The 16,371-nt window shown below is 44.2% G+C and overlaps 1 protein-coding gene across 2 annotated transcripts in view; it reads right to left on the bottom strand.

Annotated features, from left to right (window-relative positions):
- Positions 1-16,371, bottom strand: part of LOC306762188 (LIM domain-binding protein 3-like) — a 102,727-nt gene that overhangs the window by 6,543 nt on the left and 79,813 nt on the right. For both annotated transcript variants that reach the window (XM_079248608.1, XM_079248609.1), the window contains 4 exons: positions 5,685-5,881; positions 2,632-2,998; positions 813-993; positions 599-719 (listed from right to left, as the gene is read on the bottom strand). In XM_079248608.1, the coding sequence (XP_079104734.1) occupies positions 599-719; positions 813-993; positions 2,632-2,998; positions 5,685-5,881 (866 nt within the window). The remainder of the gene's footprint in view (positions 1-598; positions 720-812; positions 994-2,631; positions 2,999-5,684; positions 5,882-16,371) is intronic.

The raw sequence follows: 16,371 nt of genomic DNA, 5'->3' as shown, positions 1-16,371 counted from the left end.
GTTATAGTACACTGCATCCTGGTTAAATATAACAATCTTCTACAAAAAACATTAACAAACACTAATTTTCTTTCATTTAGATGTATTTCTTGAATTTTTTAAGCTTTTAACATATTTATTGGTAATCTAATTATAATGAGCGTCAACTTATTACAAATAGCCAAAATAAAAAAGGAAAATCCCATGTAAATCCCATCTGTATTTTTATTACATTTTACTTTTTGATGTATGAATCATATTTATAATGTGCAGTTTCTAAGACCTTTTGCATCACTTCATGATAAAAACTTTCCTCAAAACCCCGTTGAATGCAATCTGATCCTGGTCTTCTGCCCCCTGGTGGACAGCTTTTGCACAACTATCATTTTTGACATTTCACACACAAAAATAATTTCTGCTAATAATTTTTTTATACTTTTTTAAAGGGCCAAACAAAAACTACAGATTAAAAAAGTTCTTCCCATTTTGAAGTTTAAAATGTTTTTACAGTGTGGAAGACATTTTTCAGCCCTCATGTCCAGTTTCTCCAACAACCACTAGAGGTCGTTTAACCTTTGATTGACGTGTTTAAGTTTTGGCGGGAGCGGCTGAAACACACCTTTCTCACAGTACGGCTCCCCGTCCTCCATGTGGAAGAGGCTGTTTCCAAATGCTTTACCGCAAGCTGCGCAGACAAAGCAGGTGGTGTGCCACGTCTGCCGCAGGGCGTGCATCACTTCCTGCAACATAGAGACAAACACAAATCTGTCCAGAGCTGCTGCAGGAGGTCAGCGAAGCCGGAGAGGCTGCAGACTGGCGCTGGGCCGACTCACCCCCATGATCTTGGTGTTGCAGCGGGCGCAGGTTGGGGCGAAGAACTCTTCGTAGCAGTTCTCACAGTAAACATTGTTCTGTTCCTCCACAAAGCTGACGTCCGCCAGAGACACGTGGCAGTAGTGACAGTTAAACTCCTCGGGGTGCCAGGACCGGCCAAGGGCCACCAGGAACGGGCCCCTGTTGACAGCAAGGCAATTTTCAGCTTTAAATATGAACCATACAGCAGACTTATTGAATATAAGCCTATATGTATTTATTAGAGGTGGGACTTGATTAATTGTAGGCTTTATAGTTATTTAATTTCAATTAACCACATATTAATCGCATAACAAAAAGCAACTTTTTTGTTTTATTTAAATAGATTTTAGTGGATGACTGAATCAAATAACAGAGACAGACATTCATATTGTAAACTCAGAGTCTATGAATGTTTGGAAAAATACATTAAATTTCTTTGTAAACAGAGGCTAACCTGAAGATACCTAAAATGAAAAAGTCATTTTAAGTCATTTAACTAACAGCTCCAGTCTCCAACATGTTCCAGTATGTTGAACGTGTTCAGTGTTTCCAGCTTTCATCAACAGACATGAACATGTGACAGTAAACAGACTGTGTCGTAGCTTCAGTCTGGTCCTGCAGCAGAGTGATCACCTCCTGCTCTGACTGCAGCTGGAAGCTGGAAGCTGCAGGAGGACCGAGCTTCTAGGGTGTTCTTCTGGACGGGGCAGGAGCTTACGCAGCGGTCACTAACTGCACGTGCTTTGACTTTACTCACTAAAAGTCTCGCCAGAGAAAGTTGCTCGACTTGTTGATAATTTATTTTTCTCTAAATAAGAGTTGCTAGAGGGTCTGAAAAATGGCCAAACATAATGCCAAAGAGCTACATGTTAGTGGAAGTGTCTGTTGGTGTCCCGGGATATTGTGCACTATGTTCTACAATTAAATGTGTTAATGTATCTGTAATTTATTAATCATAATATATATTAATCAAGTTTCCTTTAAAGTTACTATACATTCAAAACAGTGAAAAAGTTGGCAACAAATGAATAAATTGAAACCTAAAACCTTCTGACACATTTTTATCCATTAACCCTTTCATTTACTTTATAATGCATATATTGAATATTCATATAATAATTTCTGTTTAATGTTTACAAGTTGAAATATATAATGAGTTTTCTTTTGGTCAAGACTGTTTTAAATTATCAACGAAGATATTGTTTTACATGAAATATAATTAAAATAATTGTTTTAGGTTAGATGAGGTTTTACTTTTAAAACTAAAATTGAATTAATTTAGATTTATTACTACATAGTTTTAACATTCAACATTTTCAGTTGAATTCTAACAAAAAACATTTAAGTCAACTAAAAGTTAACATAATGTATTTATTCTAACAACAAGAATTCAACAGAACTGGATGAGAAAAAGAAGCTAAAATCATCATTTCAGAAGCAGGTTGGCTACAGTCTTCTAGTAAAACCTCCTACCGCAGATTATTTGTTATGGTTTATTCGTTCTGAATTTGAAGAACAAGTTATCCCAGTAACATGAAAGCGTTAAATTCTTCTTTCTTCTTCCTGTATCTTAGACAACTCCCAGGAGGACTCAGCAAAGTTACACATACACATTTAAGATACTTACAAAATAATGATCAAATCCTGGATTCAGAGAAAAACACCCTGATCTCTTCATGAATACAATCAGCTCTGGCTGATTTCACACTGTGATAAATTAGAAGAATTCTGAAAATATAGGCTGTTGTAAATAAATCACTTCTTTCTTGACCAGAACCTTCATCAGGACTGAGTTACCTGATGACGTTGTTGCAGGCTGCACATAGTGGCGTACGGCTGCTGGCGGCGAATCTCTCTGCCCTTTGGGCCACGCCCCTCGCCACAGGAAGGAACGGGGCGGGACTAGGAGTTATAGGGGCGGGGCTGGGATTTGGCTGCCCGGCCGGGGAGGGGTTGGGGATGTATGCTGGCGCGGGAGGGGCGGACTGGGGCAGAGGTTGAACCTTCATGGAAGTTGTTGTGATCTTACTGGGGTCAAACTTATCAGCAAAGTTGGTGTCGGTCACCCAGGGAGGTCTGTTGGAGGAGGCAGGACCTGGAGCACCTGGAGGCGGGGCTGGGGCGGGAGCTGGAGGCTGGGGTGGAGGTGGGACTGGACCTGGAGCTGGAGGGGGGAAAAATATTGTTTACATTACGACATGATATGGAACACTATCATGTGATGTGGTACAATACCATACAACACGACACGACACGCTAAGACACAACATGACATTACATGATACATTACGATATAACATACGATACGATATGGTATGACACAACACGACACAATACAAAACAATATGACATGACAAAATAAGACACGACTTGATACAACCCGACACAATATAATACAATATAACATATGATACAATATGACATGACAAAATAAGACACGACACGATACAACCCAACATGATACGATAAACTTTAACATGTGACACAATATGGCATGACATAACAAGAAACAATACGACACAGTACATCATGGCAATCTCTGGATCCAGAGGTGATAGTAAATTATAGACCTATATCTAACCTCCCGTTTATGTCCAAAATTCTGGAGAAAATAGTTTCAGCTCAGCTACATGCCCACCTGAGCAGAAATAATTTATTTGAAGAGTTCCAGTCAGGATTTAGAGCTCATCATAGCACTGAGACAGCATTGGTGAAAGTTACTAATGACCTTCTTATGGCCTCAGACAAAGGACTTGTGTCCGTACTTATCTTGCTTGATCTTAGTGCTGCATTTGATACAGTCGATCATAACATTCTGTTACAGAGACTAGAACAGGTGATTGGAATTACAGGTACAGCATTAAGCTGGTTTAAATCATATTTATCTGATAGACTTCAGTTCGTTCATGTAAATGACAAGTCCTCCTCACAAACTACAGTAAGTCATGGAGTTCCTCAAGGTTCTGTACTTGGACCAGTACTCTTCACGCTATATATGCTCCCTTTAGGCAAAATTATTAGACAGCATGGAATAAACTTTCATTGTTATGCAGATGATACACAGATATACTTATCCTTTAAACCAGATGAAACAAATCAGCCCAATAGGCTACAAAATTGTCTCATAGACATAAAGACTTGGATGTCTAGAAATTTTCATACATATGCCCTGAAAAGCCTTCAGCTGATCCAGAATTCTGCAGCCAGAGTCCTGACCAGAACCAGCAGGAGAGATCATATTTCTCCAGTTTTAGCCTCTCTTCATTGGCTGCCTGTTGAATCTAGAATAGAATTTAAAATCCTTCTCCTTACATATAAAGCCCTCCACAACCAGGCACCACTATATATCAAAGACCTCATTGTTCCTTATATACCAAGCAGAGTACTTCGTTCGCAGACTGCAGGCTTACTTGTGGTTCCTAGAGTCTCAAAGAGCCGAGCAGGAGGCAGAGCCTTTGGTTATCAGGCCCCTCTCTTATGGAATAAGCTCCCAGTTAGTGTTAGGGAAGCAGACACCCTCCCCACCTTTAAGACTAGGCTGAAGACTTATCTTTTTGATAAGTCCTATAGCTAGGGATGGTTAGCATCCCTTAGTTATGCTGCTATAGGTTTAGACTGCTGAGGGACATTTCCTGATACACTGAGCTTCTTTCTCTTTATCTCTCTCTTTTACCCCCCCCCCCCCCCCCCCCCCCCCTCCCCCCCCAACAACAGTGTAGCATCATTAACATGTATGTCTCCTGTCTCAGCAGGTCTCCCTGGCCGGGAGTAGCAGTTCCTGTTGTCTGTTGTCTTTCTGTCCTCTTCCCCCCACACAGCAGAGGCAGATGGCTGCCTGTCCTGAGCCGGGTTCTGCCGGAGGTTTCCTTCCTGTTAAAAGGGAGTTTTTTCCTTCCCACTGTTGCCAGTGTGCTTGCTCAGGATGGGAGATTGAGTTGGACTCAACTCAATCTGTTGGTTTCCTTATATAGGCTGTTAAAAATTGGCCTTTATTATGTTTTCCCCTCTGTCTGTAAAGCGTCTTGAGATGGCATTGCCATGATTTGACACTGTATAAATAAAGTTGAATTGAATTAGCACAATACAATACAATACCATACAACATGACAGAAGACATGACACAATACAACACCCATGATACTTTCCAATATGACATGTTACTTTTGATATGACACGACATGACATGATATGATATGAGAAGACACAATACCATACAACACAACATGACACAATACAATACAATATGACACGATACAAGAGGCGACACGACACAAAACGATGCGATACAATATGATACGATATGATATGACACAACATGACCCAATACAACACGACAAGAAACAACCATATATGGCATGGCGCGACACAAGATAATACAATATAATATACAACATGGTAGGATAGCGTATGAAACAGTAGAATACAGAATTATACAACATGGCTCAGAACGGTAAAAGCAAAAGAATAAAAGTGTCTACTAAATGACTTTAGAATACAAAAAATGACACGATAAAATAGAATAGACTAGAATAAAATAGAATAGAATTCTATAACAATACAAGACAAAACAGTACATTAGAATGCAGTACAAAAGTGTACTATAAAACATCATAAGGTATCCATTTGGTACAGTGAAACAGTGTATTACAGTATGTTATAACACTACGAAGTAGAATACAATACATCTGTACAATACAATGCAATATGGCACGATACGATACGATATACAATACTAATTCATTGAACTCTGACAGACAGACAAAGGCGCTTTTATGTCCCGAAGACAAATAAGCTGAAGACATAAAACAAAAGTAAAACTAACTAATGATGAAATAAAAACAGGGTCTAACCTGGCTGGGAGGGGTAGATGCAGGCAGTGCTGACAACTTTAGGGGGTCCGGAGCCAACAGGGATCTGAATAGAGCTCTGCTGAGTGGGTGGGGCTTGATGTGCAGGTGGCTGATGGTACTGCTGCGGCATTGGCTGGTACTGCTGAGGGGGTGGGGCCTGGGGAACCTGATGCATCATAGGTGGCGGTCCGTACCCACTGCAGAAAGACAGACAGTAGTGACTGTTTTCAGCAGGACTTCTGAGAACTTGGGTGAAGTAAAACTGCCATTTTGTCCAGTTTACGATTCGCTGTTTTCTCTCCCAACCAGACACTCCTCTGTCATTGCATATTTTTGCTGATCGTCTCAGATTGTTGCCATCACACATTCACACATCATAACCAGGCAGTAATTTATGATGCAAACTCCATCACCTCTCCAAGTGCTCTTTGCAGTTCAAAAATATGAACTTCTGCAGCATAAACCCCTCAGCATCTGTAATCCTTCACCAGTTCTTGTCAAACTGATGTGGTATCGGAACAGACTTCATGCAGCTCACTGCTCTTACCTAAAGCACTCCACAGAGACTGTCTGAAGCTTGAAGAAAAACTGATGCAACCTGATGGAAGTGAAAGGAAATTAACCACCCTAGATACTAAACCCAAACATGTTTGCCATTAATCAGCACAAACATCTAGATTCATGTCCCCATGTCTGACCCACTGAGGCATGGACTCCATTAGACCTCGGAAGGTCTGCTGTGGTGTCAATGACTTCAGACCTGCAACTTTCACATCACATACAATGAAAGCACTGGAAAAGCTTCTGCTCTATGTCCAAAGACCACTGGTCCATCACGCCTGTCAGGTTCATCTAGACATCGAGGGGAAAGTGAGATACTTCAGCACCTTCACAACCATTCTACCGTTGCTGCACATGAGAATGGATCCATACTTGGTATCCAAGGTTACAGTTACTCTGACAGATGATATGAAAACATCTAAGTAACCATCCCAACCTGACGGTTATCAAAGTCGCTGAGAAGATGTTCTTGGTTTATCCAGATGAGGAGTGTTTAACCTGTTGGTGGTCGGTGGAGATTCTCATCATGATGAGGTGGAACAGGAGATTCTCATAGTGATGAGGTGGAACAGGAGATTCTCATGGTGATGAGGTGGAACGGTAGATTCTCATGGTGATGAGATGGAACAGGAGATTCTCATAGTGATGAGGTGGAACAGGAGATTCTCATAGTGATGAGGTGGAACAGGAGATTCTCATGGTGATGAGGTGGAACAGGAGATTCTCATCATGATGAGGTGGAACGGGAGATTCTCATGGTGATGAGGTGGAACGGGAGATTGTCATCATGATGAGGTGGAACGGGAGATTCTCATGGTGATGAGGTGGAACGGGAGATTGTCATCATGATGAGGTGGAACGGGGGATTCTCATGGTGATGAGGTGGAACGGGAGATTCTCATAGTGATGTGGTGGAACAGGAGATTCTCATGGTGATGAGGAGGAACAGGAGATTCTCATGGTGATGAGGTGGAACGGGAGATTCTCATGGTGATGAGGTGGAACGGGAGATTCTCATAGTGATGAGGTGGAACGGGAGATTCTCATGGTGATGAGGTGGAACAGGAGATTCTCATGGTGATGAGGTGGAACGGGAGGTTCTCATGGTGATGTGGTGGAACGGGAGATTCTCATAGTGATGAGGTGGAACGGGGGATTCTCATAGTGATGAGGTGGAACGGGAGATTCTCATGGTGATGAGGTGGAACAGGAGATTCTCATGGTGATGAGGTGGAACGGGAGGTTCTCATGGTGATGTGGTGGAACGGGAGATTCTCATAGTGATGAGGTGGAACGGGGGATTCTCATAGTGATGAGGTGGAACGGGAGATTCTCATGGTGATGAGGTGGAACAGGAGATTCTCATAGTGATGAGGTGGAACAGGAGATTCTCATGGTGATGTGGTGGAACAGGAGATTCTCATGGTGATGAGGTGGAACAGGAGATTCTCATGGTGATGAGGTGGAACAGGAGATTCTCATAGTGATGAGGTGGAACAGGAGATTCTCATGGTGATGAGGTGGAACGGGAGATTCTCATGGTGATGTGGTGGAACAGGAGATTCTCATGGTGATGAGGTGGAACGGGAGATTCTCATGGTGATGTGGTGGAACGGGAGATTCTCATCATGATGAGGTGGAACGGGAGATTCTCATGGTGATGAGGTGGAACGGGAGATTCTCATGGTGATGAGGTGGAACGGGAGATTCTCATCATGATGAGGTGGAACAGGAGATTCTCATGGTGATGAGGTGGAACGGGAGATTCTCATCATGATGAGGTGGAACGGGAGATTCTCATGGTGATGAGGTGGAACAGGAGATTCTCATGGTGATGAGGAGGAACGGGAGATTCTCATGGTGATGAGGTGGAACGGGAGATTCTCATAGTGATGAGGTGGAACAGGAGATTCTCATAGTGATGAGGTGGAACAGGAGATTCTCATGGTGATGAGGAGGAACGGGAGATTCTCATGGTGATGAGGTGGAACGGGAGATTCTCATAGTGATGAGGTGGAACAGGAGATTCTCATAGTGATGAGGTGGAACAGGAGATTCTCATCATGATGAGGTGGAACGGGGGATTCTCATGGTGATGAGGTGGAACGGGAGATTCTCATCATGATGAGGTGGAACGGGAGATTCTCATGGTGATGAGGTGGAACGGGAGATTCTCATCATGATGAGGTGGAACGGGAGATTCTCATGGTGATGAGGTGGAACGGGAGATTCTCATCATGATGAGGTGGAACGGGAGATTCTCATGGTGATGAGGTGGAACAGGAGATTCTCATGGTGATGAGGTGGAACAGGAGATTCTCATGGTGATGAGGAGGAACGGGAGATTCTCATGGTGATGAGGTGGAACGGGAGATTCTCATAGTGATGAGGTGGAACAGGAGATTCTCATAGTGATGAGGTGGAACAGGAGATTCTCATCATGATGAGGTGGAACGGGGGATTCTTATGGTGATGAGGTGGAACGGGAGATTCTCATAGTGATGAGGTGGAACGGGAGATTCTCATCATGATGAGGTGGAACGGGAGATTCTCATGGTGATGAGGTGGAACGGGAGATTCTCATGGTGATGAGGTGGAACGGGAGATTCTCATGGTGATGAGGTGGAACGGGAGATTCTCATGGTGATGAGGTGGAACGGGGGATTCTCATGGTGATGAGGTGGAATGGGAGATTCTCATGGTGATGAGGTGGAACGGGAGATTCTCATGGTGATGAGGTGGAACGGGGGATTCTCATGGTGATGAGGTGGAATGGGAGATTCTCATGGTGATGAGGTGGAACGGGAGATTCTCATGGTGATGAGGAGGAACGGGAGATTCTCATCATGATGAGGTGGAACGGGAGATTCTCATGGTGATGTGGTGGAACGGGAGATTCTCATGGTGATGTGGTGGAACGGGAGATTCTCATCATGATGAGGTGGAACGGGAGATTCTCATGGTGATGAGGTGGAACAGGAGATTCTCATGGTGATGAGGAGGAACGGGAGATTCTCATGGTGATGAGGTGGAACGGGAGATTCTCATAGTGATGAGGTGGAACAGGAGATTCTCATAGTGATGAGGTGGAACAGGAGATTCTCATCATGATGAGGTGGAACGGGGGATTCTCATGGTGATGAGGTGGAACAGGAGATTCTCATGGTGATGAGGTGGAACGGGAGATTCTCATCATGATGAGGTGGAACGGGAGATTCTCATCGTGATGAGGTGGAACGGGAGATTCTCATCGTGATGAGGTGGAACGGGAGATTCTCATCGTGATGAGGTGGAACGGGAGATTCTCATGGTGATGAGGTGGAACGGGAGATTCTCATGGTGATGAGGTGGAACGGGAGATTCTCATGGTGATGAGGTGGAACGGGAGATTCTCATGGTGATGAGGTGGAACGGGGGATTCTCATGGTGATGAGGTGGAACGGGAGATTCTCATGGTGATGAGGTGGAATGGGAGATTCTCATGGTGATGAGGTGGAACGGGAGATTCTCATGGTGATGAGGAGGAACGGGAGATTCTCATGGTGATGAGGTGGAACGGGAGATTCTCATAGTGATGAGGTGGAACAGGAGATTCTCATAGTGATGAGGTGGAACAGGAGATTCTCATCATGATGAGGTGGAACGGGAGATTCTCATGGTGATGAGGTGGAACGGGAGATTCTCATAGTGATGCGGTGGAACAGGAGATTCTCATCATGATGAGGTGGAACGGGAGATTCTCATGGTGATGAGGTGGAACGGGAGATTCTCATCATGATGAGGTGGAACGGGAGATTCTCATGGTGATGAGGTGGAACGGGAGATTGTCATCATGATGAGGTGGAACGGGAGATTCTCATGGTGATGAGGTGGAACGGGAGATTCTCATGGATGAGAAACATCACCATGGTAACAAAGCAGGCTGATGCAGCAAATGGAGGTGAACTAAACCTGACTTCATTCCAGTTTGATGCCTCTGTCATTGCTGTATTACCATCATCATTATCGTCATCGTTTCATTTTTTATCTTTCAGATTTATTGTCCAAACAGACCTACAAGTTTAGCTTTGGAATAAAAAGCTTTTGGAAGGCAGATTAACAGAGGATCTTCAGGGGAATCCCGCTCCATGTTTGGTGCTGGAGGAACCGCAGGACACTGTATGGATCCAAATATGGAGTTTATTCATGGATATGATGTCAGCTAGCGCCACTGATGTGTCATAATTAGATTTTGAACATCAGTGGAGCAGAAGGATGGAAATTCATCCTGGATTCATGCATCGGCAGCGGCACTGATTGCATGATACTGTCTTCTGCTCGGACACTGGAAACACAGGAAGGGGCGGGGCAGTAAAACGACACGTATTCTCCGCCTCATGTTTGGAATAAATTAGATTAGATTGAAAAGTCACCCGATGGCTACAAACCCATGAAAAACGGACAGCAAAAAGCTCTGCAGATACACACACACACACACACACACACACACACATTGCCGTTTATCTCGTTTTGTGAGATTGTCTGTAATCCCTGCTGTGGGCTGCAGCTTTCCCCTCATCATCAGTGTCCAGGTCTTCATGACCTGCAGTCCGTAAATCTTGTGATACATCTGAAGCTGAAATGATTCACAGCGTTACACCAGCAGGCTGTAAAATGACTTCATCTGATGTTTAAATGTCATCGTAAATGTGATGAAGTCCCATTTTGTCCTGATTTTATGTTCAACGTGTCTTTTTTTCAACTCGGTCGTTTAAATTTGACCCTTTCAGAGAAAGCGGAAGAAGATAATCAGTTTTTTTGTGTTCCAGAATTCATCTGATATTTAACGATTTAGAGAAGTAGAGAGTCATGTATGGTCTCAAAGCAGAAGATAACCAGCATCCAGCCTTGTCCTGTGCATACAGGGATTCCTCCTGATTCTCTGTTGGGGCCAGTTGTTCTCAAGATTTAATCTGGATAAGAATGAGCCAGATTTGGAAATCCCATGTTTTGTTATCCAGGATCTGTCTTTACTCTGATGCTGGTTTTTCAAAGCAACACTGGATCATCTTGTTCCTGATTCACAGTTTTAAACCAAATCCGGATTAAAACGTTTGAATCGGTTTCAAATAAAAAAGTCTGTTTCAGAACCAGATGCACCTTTGGCACTCTGGCAGTATGAGGGACTGACTGGACGGGGAGAAACGGAGGTGGACTGGTTCTTCTCTGATTCTGCTGTGATGAATCACAGGAAAATGAATTATTTTATTTGTTATCTGTGACTGAAATTTGTTCGGGGGGTTTATTTCAAGGGGACAAGGTCATGTTATGCTTTTCTTACTGTGCTGAAAAGATTCATCGGTAGCTTACGCTCATTTCTTTGAACAGAAACGGTAAAAGCAAGAGAAAAATATAAACACAAGCATACACACTGAATCTATTATTTCACCACATTTTCTTCCTGAAATCCACCTGGAAATCTGCTGCGATCGGGACAATCCTGTTTTCTGGGATCAAAGTGATCCAAATTCTGCTAAAAGGTTTGGAACAACATAAACTGAAGGCTTTAATCCAGATTAAAACTAGGATTGGATTAGATGAACCAGCCCAACTCCAGAAACCCTCTTTCCCATTCGAACAACCAATTTTTAAGATCTGATCCGGTTCGATAGCATCAATCTGATCAGATTACGTCTGAACGTCTGGCCCATGATGATATGAAACATGGTGGCTCTTCAGAGTTTCAGGAACATTTCTCTGAAATCGTTCCACAACTTTCAGATCCAGTTTGTTTCAGCCTGGTTGAACTGAAGGATCTCTGAACCTTCAGACGGACCTGCATCCAGAACCATCATCATCACGAAGCAGGGTTACCATGGAAACCTTCATCAGCTCTACAACACAGTGACTTTCAGTGATGCCACTTCAGACTGAGCAGAAGCTGCATGTTAAGCCGGTCCAGAGTTCACTTCTCTGGACTCGCCATCTGGGACAGAAACTGGACTGGGGTCAGACTGGGATCGGACCGGCCAGGACTCCAGGTCGCGGAAGGGACCGGTTCTGTGATGGTATGAGGTGGGATCAGGGTTCTGATGCAGCAGGGATTTTACGTTTCCATCCAGTTCATTTCAGATTGTTTGGCTGATGGTTGTTCTGATGTGATGGTCGGTCGTCGTGGAAACTCTGGGACGAACCAGCTCTCAGGATGAGACTTAATTAGTCAGTCTCGTCTCATCGACGTTGAAACGGACAGATTTTTCTCTCAGAGTCCGATTCTTCTCTGTGAGATCTTCAGCTGGACGAGGAGCATCAGTCTGAGCTGCATCCTTCACCGTGACTTACAGCCAGGAGGGAAAAGCCACACAGTCTCTTTATTGGCAGATAAAAGCTCGACCTCTGCTCCTATTGATTCCCAGTGAGTCATCGGATGGTGGATGGAGTCTGACAAAGGGGCCGAGGGGAGGCTGGGGGCTCAGCCGGAGGCGGCGGGATCGATGGCGCGTAATGGAAGGATGATTAAATAAGTGCAGAGAGGACTGAAAGCTCCATCCATCAGTACCGAGGCGGCAGGAGGCTTAAAAAGTCTGTTTGTCCTCTCAGACAAAGAGCAGAAAACAACCCGATCACCACAATCACCTGCACGTCCATTTACACCTGAAAGAAGCACCGCCAGCGGTGCAGGGGACAGGCGGGAATGAGGTTGCCATAGCAACCGGATTTACCTCTGAAACTGGACTTTGTGTTGTCTGGAAGAGAAATGAAGAGGTCAGAGATGAACTTTCGTCTTTTTCCGTTTTCCTTTCTGTCTGCACGTCAGAGGAAAATATCAAACAATAAAATCATCTTTAATCATTTTTATCTGCTGAAAAGATCCTTGCATCGTTTCCTGCTGCAGGTTTCCAGCAGGAGGGGATGCAACTGGCTGCCCTCAGTGTGTCGGCACGCACGGTGCTGTGGAAAAATATTTGGCACTTCCTGATTTCTCACCGTTGAGCAAATTTGTTTCAGATCATTACAAGTTTTTACATGAGAAAAAAAAACCTGAGTAAATAAAAAGTGCATCTTTTAAATGGTTGCCACGGCAACACGATGTACGCCTGTTTTCATTTCTGTTTATTTTATTTTATTGGTGACTCTGAGCTCAGAAATAATCTGCAGCTTCTAAAATCGTTTTCAGGTCTTAGATCAGGTTTAATTTTTATCTCAGAACCAGTAAACGAGTAAAACATGTTTTCCTTCAACCGGATGATGGTCAGCATCAGATCACTCATCGGTCCTATAGCTTCACCCGCTGGTGGAGAAACACGTTCTGCTGATGTCCTAAAATTCTGTATGAAAATGCTGCACTGATAATACTCAGTGAAGTGTTTCAATCTCAGATCCTCTGAGGAATCAGTCTGTTTCATTTACCTCAACTCTGAAGTCAAACCGAGACATCCAGAGACTAAACGCTCAGACATCCAGAGACCCCAAACGTTCAGACATCCAGAGACCAAACGTTCAGACATCCAGAGACCAAATGTTCAGACATCCAGAGACCCCAAACGTTCAGACATCCAGAGACCAAATGTTCAGACATCCAGAGACCAAACGTTCAGACATCCAGAGACCAAACGTTCAGACATCCAGAGACCAAATGTTCAGACATCCAGAGACCAAACGTTCAGACATCCAGAGACCAAATGTTCAGACATCCAGAGACAAAATGTTCAGACATCCAGAGACCAAATGTTCAGACATCCAGAGACCAAATGTTCAGACATCCAGAGACCTCAAACGTTCAGACATCCAGAGACCAAACGTTCAGACATCCAGAGACCAAATGTTCAGACATCCAGAGACCAAATGTTCAGACATCCAGAGACCTCAAACGTTCAGACATCCAGAGACCCCAAACGTTCAGACATCCAGAAACCAAACGTTCAGACATCCAGAGACCTCAAACGTTCAGACATCCAGAGACCTCAAACGTTCAGACATCCAGAGACCCCAAACGTTCAGAAATCCAGAGACCAAACGTTCAGACATCCAGGGACCTCAAACGTTCAGACATCCAGAGACCCCAAACGTTCAGTCATCCAGAAACCAAACGTTCAGAAATCCAGAGACCAAACATTCAGACTTCCAGAGTCCAAACGTTCAGACATCCAGAGACCACAAATGTTCAGACATCCAGAGACCCCAAACGTTCAGACATCCAGAGACCTCAAACGTTCAGAAATCCAGAGACCAAACCTTCAGACATCCAGAGACCAAACGTTCAGACTTCCAGAGACCAAACGTTCAGACATCCAGAGACCAAACGTTCAGACTTCCAGAGACCAAACGTCCAGACATCCAGAGACCCCAAACGTTCAGACTTCCGGAGACCTCAAATGTTCAGACATCCAGAGACCTCAAACGTTCAGAAATCCAGAGACCAAACGTTCAGACTTCCAGAAACCAAACTTCCAGACATCCAGAGACCCCAAACGTTCAGACTTCCGGAGACCAAGCGTTCAGACAACCAGAGACCTCAAACGTCCAGACATCCAGAAACCAAACGTTCAGACATCCAGAGATCAAACGTTCAGACATCCAGAGACCTCAAATGTTCAGACAACCAGAGACCTCAAACGTTCAGACATCCAGAGACCAAACGTTCAGACATCCAGAGACCTCAAACGTTCAGACATCCAGAGACCTCAAACGTTCAGACATCCAGAGACCTCAAACGTTAAGACATCCAGAGACCAAACGTTCAGACTTCCAGAGACCCCAAACGTTCAGACTTCCGGAGACCTCAAATGTTCAGACATCAAGAGACCTCAAACGTTCAGACATCCAGAGACCTCAAACGTTCAGACATCCAGAGACCCCAAACGTTCAGACTTCCGGAGACCTCAAACGTTAAGACATCCAGAGACCCCAAACGTTCAGACTTCAAGAGACCTCAAACGTTAAGACATCCAGAGACCAAACGTTCAGACTTCCAGAGACCCCAAACGTTCAGACTTCCGGAGACCTCAAATGTTCAGACATCCAGAGACCTCAAACGTTCAGACATCCAGAGACCTCAAACGTTAAGACATCCAGAGACCAAACGTTCAGACTTCCAGAGACCCCAAACGTTTAGACTTCCGGAGACCAAGCGTTCAGACATCCAGAGACCTCAAACGTCCAGACATCCAGAAACCAAACGTTCAGACATCCAGAGATCAAACGTTCAGACATCCAGAGACCTCAAATGTTCAGACATCCAGAGACCCTAAACGTTCAGACATCCAGAGACCTCAAATGTTCAGACATCCAGAGACCCCAAACGTTCAGACATCCAGAGACCAAATGTTCAGACATCCAGAGACCAAACGTTCAGACATCCAGAGACCAAACGTTCAGACATCCAGAGACCAAATGTTCAGACATCCAGAGACCAAACGTTCAGACATCCAGAGACCAAATGTTCAGACATCCAGAGACAAAATGTTCAGACATCCAGAGACCAAATGTTCAGACATCCAGAGACCAAATGTTCAGACATCCAGAGACCAAATGTTCAGACATCCAGAGACCAAATGTTCAGACATCCAGAGACCTCAAACGTTCAGACATCCAGAGACCAAACGTTCAGACATCCAGAGACCAAATGTTCAGACATCCAGAGACCAAATGTTCAGACATCCAGAGACCTCAAACGTTCAGACATCCAGAGACCCCAAACGTTCAGACATCCAGAAACCAAACGTTCAGACATCCAGAGACCTCAAACGTTCAGACATCCAGAGACCCCAAACGTTCAGAAATCCAGAGACCTCAAACGTTCAGAAATCCAGAGACCAAACCTTCAGACATCCAGAGACCAAACGTTCAGACTTCCAGAGACCAAACGTTCAGACATCCAGAGACCAAACGTTCAGACTTCCAGAGACCAAACGTCCAGACATCCAGAGACCCCAAACGTTCAGAATTCCGGAGACCTCAAATGTTCAGACATCCAGAGACCTCAAACGTTCAGAAATCCAGAGACCAAACGTTCAGACTTCCAGAAACCAAACGTTCAGACATCCAGAGACCCCAAACGTTCAGACTTCCGGAGACCAAGCGTTCAGACAACCAGAGACCTCAAACGTCCAGACATCCAGAAACCAAACGTTCAGACATCCAGAGA

Source organism: Telmatherina bonti (genome assembly GCF_933228915.1).
Source record: "Telmatherina bonti genome assembly, chromosome: 11".
NCBI lineage: Eukaryota > Metazoa > Chordata > Actinopteri > Atheriniformes > Telmatherinidae > Telmatherina > Telmatherina bonti.
This window is presented reverse-complemented; position numbering and strand designations above follow the sequence as displayed.